The sequence below is a fragment of the Sinocyclocheilus grahami genome, unplaced genomic scaffold (genome assembly GCF_001515645.1).
Source record: "Sinocyclocheilus grahami isolate Dianchi unplaced genomic scaffold, SAMN03320097.WGS_v1.1 scaffold170.1, whole genome shotgun sequence".
NCBI classification, from domain to species: domain Eukaryota; kingdom Metazoa; phylum Chordata; class Actinopteri; order Cypriniformes; family Cyprinidae; genus Sinocyclocheilus; species Sinocyclocheilus grahami.
Window position 1 is genome coordinate 141,170 of NW_015505349.1, and position 13,380 is coordinate 154,549.

The following is a 13,380-nucleotide window of genomic DNA, read 5'->3' on the forward strand; positions in this document are numbered from 1 at the left end:
AAGGGCTTTCGAAATACACTTAAAAAGCCATAAGAAAGCCAATTATAGTTTAATAACAAAAACTGAGGTTAATCAGTGCAATATTTATTCTTTCTAAATGGGCTACTTGCCCCAATACTTACGAGGCACCGCATATCCTCCTCCTTCAAGTGTTTTTACAAGCAACTCGGTTTGAGTTCAGCCATGAAAGTAAAAATATGGTCATGATGTCATGAGTGTTTGTTGCAGACTGTCGATATATATGAAATGTATCAAACAAACAAACAAAAAAACCGTCATCTGAGCTTTGACCTCTAGAGGTGTTTGGATTAAAATCTGGTACCATTCTACCCAGCCAACCCCGTTTCCATGGACTGAACCATCTGACATGGTTACCTGCTCTAACAGTGCCATCTCCTTCCCCTCTGAAACAAGGGATGACACTTGCGAAAATTATTATATCGGAGGTCTAACGACTCGGTTACGAATCCACACCTAATAATAATTATAATAATAATAGTAATAATTATATATGTATATATATATATATATTTATATACTATTTACAGACTCAAAAAACGCCATGCTGCAGCTTTTCTTAACATTATGAAAACCTCCTACAATGTATTAAAATAAACATTGAATTTAAGATAGCACTTTTCAGATATAATGGCCCGACTGTTCTGTTCCTTTGTTTTTCCCCCAATTAGCACAGTGACAAAGTATCTGGTTTTCTAGCACCTACAAAAGACGTCAGGGAAGCTTCTCAGAGTATGTTCATGCAGGAAAGTCACAATCAGTCTTGAGGACGCTGTCACTACTTGAACGATATATAACCCCCCGGGAAAAAAACAATGTCTTAAAAAAAAGTCCGGAATAGTGAAGAAAGCTGACAACAGAAAGAAGGTTCCTCAGACAATCCCCGTCACTCCACCGAACTGAAAACGTTCCTAGGAGTTCCCGTGTGTGACTGTTCTGCTGTGACCTCCTGTGTCCTGCTGATGCTCTGGGAGTCCTCGGTACATCACAGCTGCTTGTCACTTTCCTTCTTCAACCGGCTAGAAAATAGTAAGAGAAGAGAGTACTATGACAGATGTCTGAAGCACATAAACATTCCAGCAAAAGTTTGGCTGCAGGACTTACCTGTAATAGTCCTCCTGTCCTGGCAGAGGGCCTCCGTGCATGTGGTGATGACCGTGTAGCCACTGCTGCTCCATGGCCAATCTCTGTAGCTCTGCAGACTGTGCATGCATGGCCTGCAGCTGGTGAGCCGCTGACATGGGTGGTGGGAGTCCACCTGGGAGATCTCTGGGATATGGAGCGCCTACAGATGACATGGGAAAATTGATTAGTTAATGCCTCGACAAAGTGCTAGAATGATAGAGATGTTCACGTATGTGTCTTACCGAACACAGGGTGCCGGAGCATCTCGTGTTCATGTGGGTGCTGTCCGATCAGGGGGTTGGGGATGGCTCCGGGTGGGTAGGGGAACCGGGCAAGGTGCGGTCCGCCGGCCAGCGGATCTACTAGCGGATGTGCCCCAGAACCTGGGGGACACACAAGACATTCACCACCACCTTCGCCGTGTCAGTAGCTTTTTGTAATGGTACACAGTCAGTATTATATAGAAACACACACACTTACTATTCACAGCACTGACATTCAAAATGAACATCATGCTTAAAAGACAAGCGTTCAATAATATTTAATAGTAGGGATGCATGACACATCAACATCATATGGTCATCGGCCGATGTTGAAGATTTTTTGTTAAATGTATCTGTATCAGCCAATATTTGAGCTAATCTGAAAATTAATATCTATTTATAATCTATCATACTGTACATTATAATATTGTTTAAGTGTTATTTTTAATTGATATTAACAAAATATAGAATTTTAATATTAGCCATTTATTGGTTATCGGCAATATGAAAATAATTACTAGCTTATGATTATTAGCCAAAATTTTTATATTGGTGCATTTTTCATACTGTGTATTATAATGTGGTGATGCCTAAATCCACCTGAATTGAATTTTCTGTGTTTTAAATTTAATTTATTTAGACAATATATAGAATTTTTATATCAGCCTTTTATCAGTCATAACATGAAAACAATTACCAGCCAGAATTTCAATATATCCCTATTTTAAAGTATTTTTTAGCCTGGAAATTAAGCCATTGCTATTTTTTTTTTCAATTCAAAAGATTATCCTTCAGTGGCCCAGATGGAACCTGTGAAGATTTTTCACATTTTTGGGCTATTTTTGCGTGATCACTTGTGGAATTCTGTGAAATGATTTCAATCAAGTATGTTCTCATAGCTGAGAATACTGCACTTTTAATTGCAGCTGAACGCATAATCAAATTAGCCAATATATTTCATAAAACAAGAGATATGCATGAGATTCCATGTGGGCCTAATACAACAATCCAGCACACAACATTAGAGTGAAAGGTCCCTCACCTTGGTGCAGTGGGTCCTGTTGGTGCAGGTGTAGGTGTGAATGGATGTGCGAGTGCTGATGGTGGTGTGGCGTCACGTTGAACATCTGGAGCCGTGCGATGTTGTCGTTAGCCACGGCCATCCTCTCGACGTGTAGCCTCTCGGCCAACCGTTCGGGGTACGTCATCTCAGGCCGTAGCTGCGGCCCGGCCAGAGCAAGTCGTTCCCGCTCCAGTGGATTCAGGCCCGGGTGGAAGGAGGCGAATGGATGTGGGCCAGCCATGTGCGGGAGACCAATGGGCCCGTGTCGGGCAAAGTGCTCCATGGGGTTGGCGGAAGGATGCAGGCTGTCCAATTCTGGAGGTTTGACCTCGAAGCCCGGCTTCATCCTCTCCATTCTCATCTCCCTCTCGCGGATCTCCCTTTCCCGTATCTCTCGCTCCCGCAGCTCACGCTCACGCATGCAGGGGTCTGTGTTGTACAGGCCTGGCATGTGGTAGGCCAGGAGAGGGTCTGCGGGATTGAGTGAGACGAAGAAGGGATGGTTGCGGTTGGTGGGAGACATGACGTGGGGACGAGCGTATTCGCTGAGCTGGCGCAGAGCGGGTGTGTCAGGGCCGATGTAAGGGGGCACAGTGGCGATGGTGGTGGGTGGTGGATCAAAAGATGTCCGCATATGAGCTGATCCCACCATCTGGGGTTCACCCATTCGACACTCATGAGAAGAACTGGAAGCTTTCTGTAAAGACAGAGAGGACATTTAGGAGCAAGCAATCGATAATGAACAATTTGAGCAGAAATCATCGAATAAAGTTGCATTTCAACTTTTATGCAACACGTTAGACCAAAACTTACAGCAGCTCTCTCAGCCTCCTTCTCTCTCTCCCGTTCCCGCTCTCTTTCTTTTTCTCGTTCCCTCTCCTTTTCTTTCTCTTCTCGTGCTTTCTGCTCCGCTTCCCTCTTGGCCTTCTCCAGTGCCTCCTCCCGCTTCTTTGCCAGTTTTGACGAGGCCAGTGGTGTGAAGTAGAAGTCTGTTCTGGCACATGTGTTGTAACCTCTGTCCAGATGCTTGTAGAACCTGTAAACAGGATAGATGGAAAGACCATCAGCATAATCTTTGAGAATGAATACTGTCAGCGTCATTTTGCTGTGTGAAACCTTTCTTCTTATGTGACATAAGATATGAAAGTGCAGAAATCTTTTCACAGGCTGAATTTGCAGCCATTTGAAAAGCAATGCAATTAACTTTGTGACAAATAAATAACTTCTGGCATGTCCTCTCGTTTATACTGCAAAAGAGCCACTCAATCAGTCTTTTTAATCGCTAGTGCCATAATGAGCTGTTCTCTCTGTGCATTAGTGAGCTTATTGCTATTCACTGCAAGGGAGTGAGAGACAAGGCCACAGCAGCTCCACAAAGACATGCTCATGTTCTGATGGAGGCTTTCAGTGCTATGAAGCAGTCATTAATCTGTGTCCTGTCCACGCTTGATGAATGCAGAGGAGCCGAAGCAGGTTTAATTAGAACACTACATTAATAGTGCTATTTAACAACTTTTAAACAAGTACATTTTGCACAGAGCACAAAAATGCGTATCATTATTAATACACAATTTTAATAAATATAATATTTTATTCATAATAAAAAATAAAATTTTATTTATTTATATATATTGATATTGCATTTTTTTTGTATTGTTTTATCATGTATATTATAATATTATTATATATAATTTTAATAAATGTAGTAAAATATTTTTATTTAGTTTAAAAAAAATTACTTCCTACAATCAAAAATATAAATGACTAGTATACCGTTCTAATAAATGCAATCAAATAAAATGATCATTTTTAATATTTTTATAATAATAATAATACATTATTATTTAATGTTTTTTTTGGTTTATGATTTTATCTTATAATAAAAATATTAATATGTTTAATGAATATACTAAATTGTTACCGTGCAGATTGGCTGGCGTGACTGGGAGTGTTGACGACAGTGGGTGGAGGTGAAGGGCTCCTCTGTGGTGGTGGAGGACTCTCTGGCTCCTCTGCCTCATCCAGAGGCTCTTCTTTAATTTGTACAGGTGGCACAGTGGAGGGTCCCGGACAGGGTGCAGTGACTGATGCAGGCAGGGGCATGGATACGGAGGAGGGTGGCTGCTGCAGCGTAGCCATTGAGCTCGCTGCAGAGGAGGAAACAACAGAGGGTGACAGGACGGGCGAGCTGCCTGGCATGAAGGCATGAGGAGGGAACGGGGGCTGAGAAGGCGTTGAGTGCGAGGCAGAGGAAGAGGAAGGGAGCGGAGGTGCCGGCGGTGGAGCTTGACTTCCTGTCGCCGGAAGGTTTTGGGACTGGGTTAGCACTGGAGGTTGCACTGGTGGAGGCTGGAGCTGCTGGTTTTGAGACATGAGCTGAAGTGGTGGCGGATGGGCGGAGGGAGGGTGATGTGTGGATAGAGAGCTGAGGGGCTTCAAGGCGGGGGGAGGGGGCAAGTTGGAAGGCATCTGCGGGAATGGGGGGTGGCTGGGATGCTTGTGTGATTGAGGGTTTGGCATTTGTGGGATAGGGGTGGTTGGTGGAGGTTTGATGTGGGGCATAGGCAATGGTGCGGGCGGAAGAGGCTGCTCTCTGGGAGGCTGGCTGCCGCTCTGCGAGGAGGACTGCGACTGGGATGGAGGGGTATGAGGTCGCTGTTGCTGAGACAGGGAGGTGGCTTGGACCTGACCGGTGAGAGCAGAAGGGGGGACCTGAGACTGACCCATTGGGAAAGACTGAGCGGGTAAAGCGTGAGGGTGAGGCATGTGTGATGGCCCTGCCTGCAGAGGGTGGCCCATGGGCGGCATGGGGCCATGTAGTGGAGGCTGCAGGGACTGAGGGCCGGTTTGAGAGGGTGGAGGCGGTTGAGGCAGGCCTTGCAGTGGGGAATGAGGTGAGGGCAGCCTCTGCGCTCCTGACTGGATAAGAGACAGGGGACCTGCTGGAGGTATCTGCTGAGGAGGCATGGAGGTAGAGGGGATGGATGGGGACGGCTGAGAAGACAGCGAAGGTGCGCCTGAGGTGGGTGGTGTGGAGGCTGCTACAGCAGAAGGAGGGGCCGGGGGTAAAGCCCCTGTCTGACATTGAATGACCGGAGGGTGCTGGCCCTGGGGGATCTGCTGCTGCGCCGAGGAGTCGGAGTCACTCTCATTGTCACGCGGGCTGGGGATGCTGGGAGAGGAGCTGCGGTTGTCCTGGTCAATATCCTTGGGATCGCTGCTGCCCTCGTCATTTACGCTGCGACCATCCGAGCTCTCACCCTCGCCCTCTCCCTCACACTCTGAGGGCGAGTCCGGCCGTTCCTGCGGATGATGGATGGGAGGAGGAAGGGTCAATAAACTTGGCCATAGCAGCAGTTACTAATGACTGAATAATGGGTGCAGTCACGATCAAGAACAAATAACCTTTGCACATCACAGTGCTTGAGTTGTAATGTGAACTCCTGACATTTAAAGGATATGAAATCACTCTATCGTGCAATCACATTGCTACCATAGGTAACGGCCAAAATAAATACAAAACATCCGTAAAATCTAGTGTCTTCACTGGACTCAAATAGAACTGCCATGAACCCTTCAGTGAACTTTAGTCTAAGTATATTATGTTTTTTAGATTAATGGAGAACTATTCTTCCAAGAAAACCTCTTGTTGATAGTTTTTCTCCCAAAACAAATCCCACATTTCCATGCTAACAATAAGTCACATTATCACTTAGTTCTTTAGAAGTTCTCATCAAACAACCATCTTTAATGCAGCAGCATGAATTTAGAAGTATAGAAAAGAACAGAAAAAATCTGTCCAAGCTGTTTCTGTTTAGAGCTACACTTACTCTTCTTTACACAAAATAATTTGATTACATAGGTTGCTTGTTTAGTAGGAGTTACCTACCTGCGTTTTAGACTTCTTGGCGCTTGCTCTCTCGGACTCCTCTGTATCCGAGGCTCCTTTCTCTCTCTGACGTTTGGCACTCTTCATAGGCGATTGCGCCTCTTCCTTTGTTTTCTGTTTTGACAAAATGAAAACATGTTTCCTCTGAAAACAAGGTCCTGTGATGCTCAGTGTGATTTTGATTGCTATAGTCTGGGTCCTGTAGGTCATACCTTGCTGGGTTTCTTCATCGAGTCAATCTTGCTGTCAGTGCTGGAAGTGCTGGCCGCACTGGGTGAGGTTCGGCCGCTGGACCGCAGATCCTCATTGTTTGGTGAGGCTCTGCCATCTGGGCTGGCAGTTTGCTTCTTGCGGCCACTTCGTAGCGTTGACATCTGAACCGAAAAACAAAATATCTGATATAACACTGTTAACAATGCTAAAACACATTATATGCAGTTAAAATGGCACTAAAAGGGAACAAAGTTTGTGTCTTACTGAGCCGCGATTCCGTCGAGTCCTCATGCTATGCTTCCCACTGAGTCCATCGTCTTCCTCTTTGACAGGTTTGAACATAAACGGTGGCGGGTCTACAGGCTTCTCAATAGGGGGTAGTTCGCCGTACTTCTTAAAATGGATCCGGCAGTCGGTGCACAGCAGGATGTTTTCGCGACCCCCGTGGTGCCAGTCCTTGGAGGCTGTAAACACAAATTTGAGTTCAGCTGAGCTCTGCTTATTAAACACTACACTAACAGGAAGTGCTCCAGGCCTAGCCAAACACCTATGGACATGCTAAGGTCAAAGACTCTTACTCATCTGTGCTGAGGATGTTTTCGTATCAGAAGTGAGAGCGACATGAATGCCAACTGCATCCAACAGGTCAGAGGATTTAATGAGGCAAAAAACAAATGAGTAAGTGTCAGATTAGAAACGACACGCTCTGATGTCCATCTGCCAGATGAGGGACAGGGCCGAGCATCAGAGCACTCTCAAATTGAGACTAATTACAGGCCTACAGAGGGGATTATTGAAGTCTTCTGAAGGGGGAAGTCTTATGGTATCACTATATTAGGGTAACATCACTTCACACCATCAACTGACAAAACTCATTGTTTGCTTTTTCTCTCACTTTGACCCATTCGGCAAAAAAAAGAACATGGGTGACATTATACAACAATTAGTGCCGGGTCTCTAATTTGAGTCCAAAAAAACCCCCCACTATGTACGTGTGTGTGTGTGTGTGTGTGTGTGTTTATATATATATATATATATTAATTTCTTTTCTTTCTAAAATTTAAGTGACTCAATATTAACCCTTCTGTCTAAATACCAGCATGGTGTGATAGTTGTACTCACTGGTAGTGAAACAGTGACGGCAGGCGTAGCCCTTCAGTTCCTGCTCGCTGTCTTCACTGTCAAAGTCATCTTCGCTGGCTGAACTCAAGTCCACTGGAAAAGATAAACATGCTAGTTAATGAATGTCATTTCACAACTACAGTTTCTGTAAGACATGCCTGCTACACTTAACACTATCACTGGCTCTTTGAAGAGATAAGTAGAGTACACATAATAACAGCTATCCCTCACTGTTATGTCTCTTATCGGATTTGAGATTTCAGCTGTTTACTATTAAGAATCACAGAGGGGGATATGCACTCTGAAAAGTTTCAGGGATGTCATGTTCAGTGTTGGGCAAGTTACTTCTAAAATGTAATACATTATATATTACTAGTTACTGTCTTTTGAAAGTAATTAGTTACATTACAATATTACTGTCTCTGAATTGTAATGCGTTACACTACCTTTGAGTTACTTTCACCAAAATATCCACAGAAGTATTATAAAATGCCAAAATGTAGATTATTGCTGCTCATTCAACATCCAGTGGAGGGTAATGTGGTAGGTCTATATAGCATAAAATATATGAAATCATGTTTAGATACCGGTAGGCTATGTAGGTCTACAATAATGTTACGTTGTAGTTTAGGTTAAAAAAATATAAGCACAAATCGCATTCTTACATTCATAAATAACACCGCTAAATAAAGCTAAATATTATCATGTACAAACAATAAACACAATACCTAGCCTATAGGCTATTTTGAACGGTTTCAGAAGAAAACAAGACTGAAAAATATAAGTTGCTAAACAAGCCAAAATGAATTAGGCTAATTCAATGCGAAACTGAAAGCAAACGGCGTTTTCGCGCAGCCTATCTCTCTCTCATTCGGCATTAATCCAATTAAATGTGTCCATATTTGCGATGCATTTGAATGCTAAACTATTTATTATACAAACCAAGCTTGCTTAACACACTTAAAAAACATCCTCATCACATGAGCAAATGTGTTTGGCCTGAGCTCAGGCTGATCGGCATGGATTGTACTACGCAGTAGGCTACGCACTATTTAAATTAAACAGTGTATCTATATGTTTGGTTGACTATTTTAATTTTGATAATGAACAGGCTGCAACGTTTGCAATGCTGTATGTGTGTGCGTGAGACATCGGCGCGATCGAACAGCGGAAACAAACAACAAAAAGATACTCTGTTATTTTTGGTCATACAGATCAGGTTTTCTCTGGTGCTGTTTTGCGGTGTTAGTAAATTCACCACTTAATTTTGAGTTAAAATATGTTGTTGTAACTTATGTTACTGAGATTGTAACAAGTAATAATATTACCCAAATTTGATTAGTAATGCGTTATATTACTGCTTTACAGCAAAAAGTAATATACTACTGTAATATTATTACTTTTGTAATGCGTTACTCCCAACACTGGTTATGTTTAGTTGTGACAAGAGTCTGTCCTCTGTCTGTAAGGGGAAGAGAGGCAGATTGCACTTACAGAACTCGCTGGAAGGTGGGCGGGAGGGAGTGTTGACGGGAGTGGAGGCGGTGCGGGTCTTGATCCGACGGAAGACGGGTTGTCTGCGGTGCCTGCGGTGGGCTCTGCAACTAGCAGCCTCCGGGGTTTTCTTCCAATAATAGTAAAAGGTGATCAACTCCCCCTGTGAGAAAGAAAACAAAAAAAATCTCATCAGCCAACTGTTTTTACAAGCACTCAGACAGTCTCAGTGTATGAAACTGAACAAATAAAGTCTTCAACTACTATACAAAAATAATGTTGATCTGACTTGATAAGCGAATAAAAAGACTTCAAATGTCAAACTGATAAGGCAGCTGCACTGAAAAACATCAGTTGATGAAAACGGTTTAGTTTTGATGACAGATAGAAAGGAAGAAAGTACACAGTCCTGGACAAAAAATCCATGCCGGGTTTACCAGCAGGCCGGCTTGTTGTGCCATGGCCGTGTCTGTCCCAGGATTAGGCAGTGAAGCTCTCTGAATGCTGGGATATTAGGATCAGTACATTGGTGGCTGCCTGGGTGGCAGGCTCTTGAATGGAAACAAAGGAACATGTCAGGGAGAGCTTTGGCGCTACAAATAGGGAGTGAAATGGCTCCAAGCCCCTGTGCTAGAAGAGTCAATTGAACTTTAATCAAACATTCAGAGGGCGCGCTTGCCAGTGTGTAAGGCATATAAATCCCGAGCACAAAAGCAAGCCAGGAAATCAATACCCTACTGAAACATTAACACATGAAATCATGGATCAGAAGACGCTTTGCTGAGGCAGCCTACGCAAATTAGCTGTCGCTTTCCGGACACACTCAAAATACACATGCCCTGAAACCGTTGTCTGGTGGAGAAGCAATTATGCACTTTTCCTACGGTGGTTCCTCTTGTTTCTCTCTTGTACCTTTCAGTTTCCTTCCAACTGAATCATTTGCCTGATTTTGGATATTAATTTTAAGACATTACATTGGAATGGCTTGCGTGTCAACGGCTGAGCTTTTAACATGCTTTAATGTTTTAATGGTGCAGGAATGAGTGAAGAGGACAGTCATGAGGTTTGACAGGGACTGTTAAACTCAGGCTGAATGGGGCTTGGGTATCTTTAATGTGTATTGATTGCTTTTCCTCTTTGCTTCGACTGTTCTTCTTGACATAAATTTGTCATTAAAATGCTGTTCTCTCCAACACATTAACAGCTTTACAGCAAACACTTCAAACTATTCTTGGTAGCAAGCGGAAAACATGTTCTTCGAATCCTATCAGACGAGTCATAGGCTATTTTATTGCTTGAGTGAATTTTACTGAACCATATAAATTCGCTTCGGATGCCTGCACTTGAGTATATGAATTACATTTACATAAATCACTAAAAAAGCTGCAGCAGTCTGATGGCCAGCTTGCTAAGCTATCATGTCTGACATGGGCAAACACGCAAGATAAGTCTCGTACTTACAGCTTCTTAGGAGCTTTGACTGCCCCTTTTTCCAAAAGCAATCTAGGTACAGCATCATGTTCATCAAAAAGTACATGGAAAGTCACATTAAAGCAAAGGCTTCGGTGTTTAAAATTTAAATCCACGTTATGGTCTTGAAAATAATGGTGAGATCTGAATATGTCATTGAAGAAAAAATTAAAATTTCTAAAAAATTCACAAAACACAAAAAGTCAACAAACCACCTCTACTTGTATCTGAAAACACCTGTGAGTTAATGCCTTGCTATAACTCTTAAGAATAAGCCCAGCTCCAGCGGGTTTTTTAAATCCGTTGTGATGAGTGGAACGTGCAATGGCGAAAGGCCCAGGGCCGCGTTTGAGACAAAAGGCTTTTTGGAGGGGTCGGTCAGGGCGCAGGTGCAGGCCAAAGGATGGCAGGCTTCCTGATGTGAAATTTAATTGAAATGTGCAGATCAAAACTGTTCAGCAGGACAGCGGCAGGCTTTCTTCACAGCCTAATGACTGCTCGCCACAGCATCCCCCTCCCCTCCCTCACAGTTGCCCATTGCTTTTTATTTTCCTTCCCTCTATTTGATGTGAGCTTTGAAGCATGAAACCTCAACTTAATGCTTTAGAAGATAAAAAGAAAAGGTCATTTTAGCCCTCAACCATTTCGCCGGAGCACTTCATAGCTCTTAAACATCCTAGACAAAAAATTTGCTGGGGTTTGGCGTAATAACACTGTGAAAGGAATCACCGTGGTCATTCAAAAGTAATTCAGTCCACAGGCTATCAAGACAGGTGTCAAGGTTGGAGAAGAGCAGACATCCACTGGCGAAGATAACACAGTGATGTTTAATGCAATCTGCTGAAGCAATATGTAGAGGAGTGGGGGAATGAGGATGAAAAGAGTGATGAAATGTTTAGAGAGGATCTGTGATGACAAATTTCCTTGGGCGATAACTGTACGATGGAGAGCTATAGAAAAATCCCCTTTTAAGCTGGAAGAGAGGAGATGGAAGAGGAAATATGATTTGATTAGAAGCATGGAGGGGCTGTGCCAAGTCACGGCGCCGGGTTTCTCTCATATCCCTCACCCGTTTCAGCGCTGCCCATTCTTTCTGACAAGACGTTGCTGGTTTGTTTGTTGCACAGATAAGGGAAAAAAATTATATTTTTCTCAAGGTGCTGCACAGAAACGTAGGACTGGCAAAGAAGTAGCTATTAGTCTTTTATATAAGGAGATGTCCTACTGTGAAGCAAAATAAAAGATGACATCTGGGGGAGGAAATGTCTCCCATGAGTTTCTGTTTGCAGTGGAGGCCTGTGAAGCAGGATGCACATAGCGAGTGTCAAGTGCTAAGACTGACAGCTTGAATAACAAAGCCAGGTCTTTGTGTGAAAACAAAACTGAGATTTATCTCAACTATCTGTAGTGAGCATCAAATGTCAAATTTAAGCCTTCATTTTCTTGTTTTCTGTATACACTAATGTGCAAAAAAAAAATTATATAATTTTTTTTAATTTTTTTTAATTTTTTAAAGTCCACCCAAAGATGAAAATTCATTCTCATGTCAAAATACTCGGCCTAAAATACATTTTCCTGAATAGCTTGTCCCCCCAGAGCCAGGATAAATGTGAAAAGCTACGGTGTGTACCAGGGAGCGAGATATACTGACAACGTAAGCTTGGAATTATGAGACATTTCAGAATGCTTCCATCTGCAGAATATTTCTGGAGGGTGGATTATCTGATAAGGATGGGGCTTACCTCCTATCACGGCACAGAGAAATGCTTTTCCACTCTGATTTTGCCTCGAGAAAACCGACGATGTGTGAGCGCGTGTGCACAAACTGTAATTTCCAACAGATTATGCTTCTTTTCATCGCAGCAGACCGTTGGGGAGAAACCGTAGCTGGACCTTCTGGTCATGTGTGCGTCTGCATGTAGGATGGGTGCAAGGCCTAAACTCCTGTATTTATACACCCATCCGCACTCAGGCCTGGACTTGAACAGATGGTTTCTGTTTTTCCTGGCAGATTTGTGACGAAGCCACAAAAGGCCCCTGCTTTGACAGTGAGCCAAACGGTTAAGGCTGTAGCTGGCAAATACAGGGGAAGGAGAGCAGCAGAGAATGCAAGGGAGGGCAGCGAAGGGGGAAGAGAAAATGGAAGATAGCAACAGACAATCAAGACAGCCTGACGAAAACCTCAAGAGCATTTGCTTGGTTAAACAATGTTTTTGATACAAGAACATTTGGTCACTAGGTACAGATGGGCGATGTGCAGCTGTAAACATTAATTAGTCGAGTTGGCCCGTGTGCTTTCCGGTTCTTTCATGGGACCGATTGTGCCAGTGTATAATGTGGGCGGGAGTGACATGCAGAGGTAACTACAAATTCAAGCCTCTGTAACAGGAAAAGTTGAAAGAGGTTTGCCTAACATACGGCACTTTATATTTCATACATATAATATATATATATATAAAAAATATATAACATATATATATATATAAAACATATACATATATATATATATATATATACACACAACATGTATATATAATATATATATATATATATATATATATATATATATAATATATTTATAATATATCTCATTTGAGATCATTTTACTGTGTTGACTGTTTCCTATCCCGTCACAGGGACCACTGAACGCACCTCTTTAAATGGTTTCGTGGTGCTCGTTGTTGTATTTTAAAACACAATTGCAATGTTTTCAACTGACATTA

At 42.8% G+C, this 13,380-nt stretch overlaps 1 protein-coding gene across 7 annotated transcripts in view; it reads right to left on the minus strand.

Annotated features, from left to right (window-relative positions):
• Positions 1-827: 827 nt before the first annotated feature.
• The window catches only part of LOC107593365 (arginine-glutamic acid dipeptide repeats protein-like), a 190,076-nt gene continuing 177,523 nt past the window's right edge, over positions 828-13,380 (minus strand). For 4 of the 7 annotated variants that reach the window (XM_016283048.1, XM_016283049.1, XM_016283047.1 and 1 more), the window contains 12 exons: positions 9,188-9,350; positions 7,694-7,786; positions 7,150-7,203; positions 6,836-7,035; positions 6,571-6,732; positions 6,359-6,472; positions 4,391-5,772; positions 3,283-3,505; positions 2,449-3,166; positions 1,386-1,556; positions 1,123-1,303; positions 828-1,037 (listed from right to left, as the gene is read on the minus strand). In XM_016283048.1, the coding sequence (XP_016138534.1) occupies positions 1,004-1,037; positions 1,123-1,303; positions 1,386-1,556; positions 2,449-3,166; positions 3,283-3,505; positions 4,391-5,772; positions 6,359-6,472; positions 6,571-6,732; positions 6,836-7,035; positions 7,150-7,203; positions 7,694-7,786; positions 9,188-9,350 (3,495 nt within the window). In that variant the 3' untranslated portion in view covers positions 828-1,003. The remainder of the gene's footprint in view (positions 1,038-1,122; positions 1,304-1,385; positions 1,557-2,448; positions 3,167-3,282; positions 3,506-4,390; positions 5,773-6,358; positions 6,473-6,570; positions 6,733-6,835; positions 7,036-7,149; positions 7,204-7,693; positions 7,787-9,187; positions 9,351-13,380) is intronic. The other 3 variants (XM_016283050.1, XM_016283053.1, XM_016283051.1) reach the window with 3 other exon arrangements.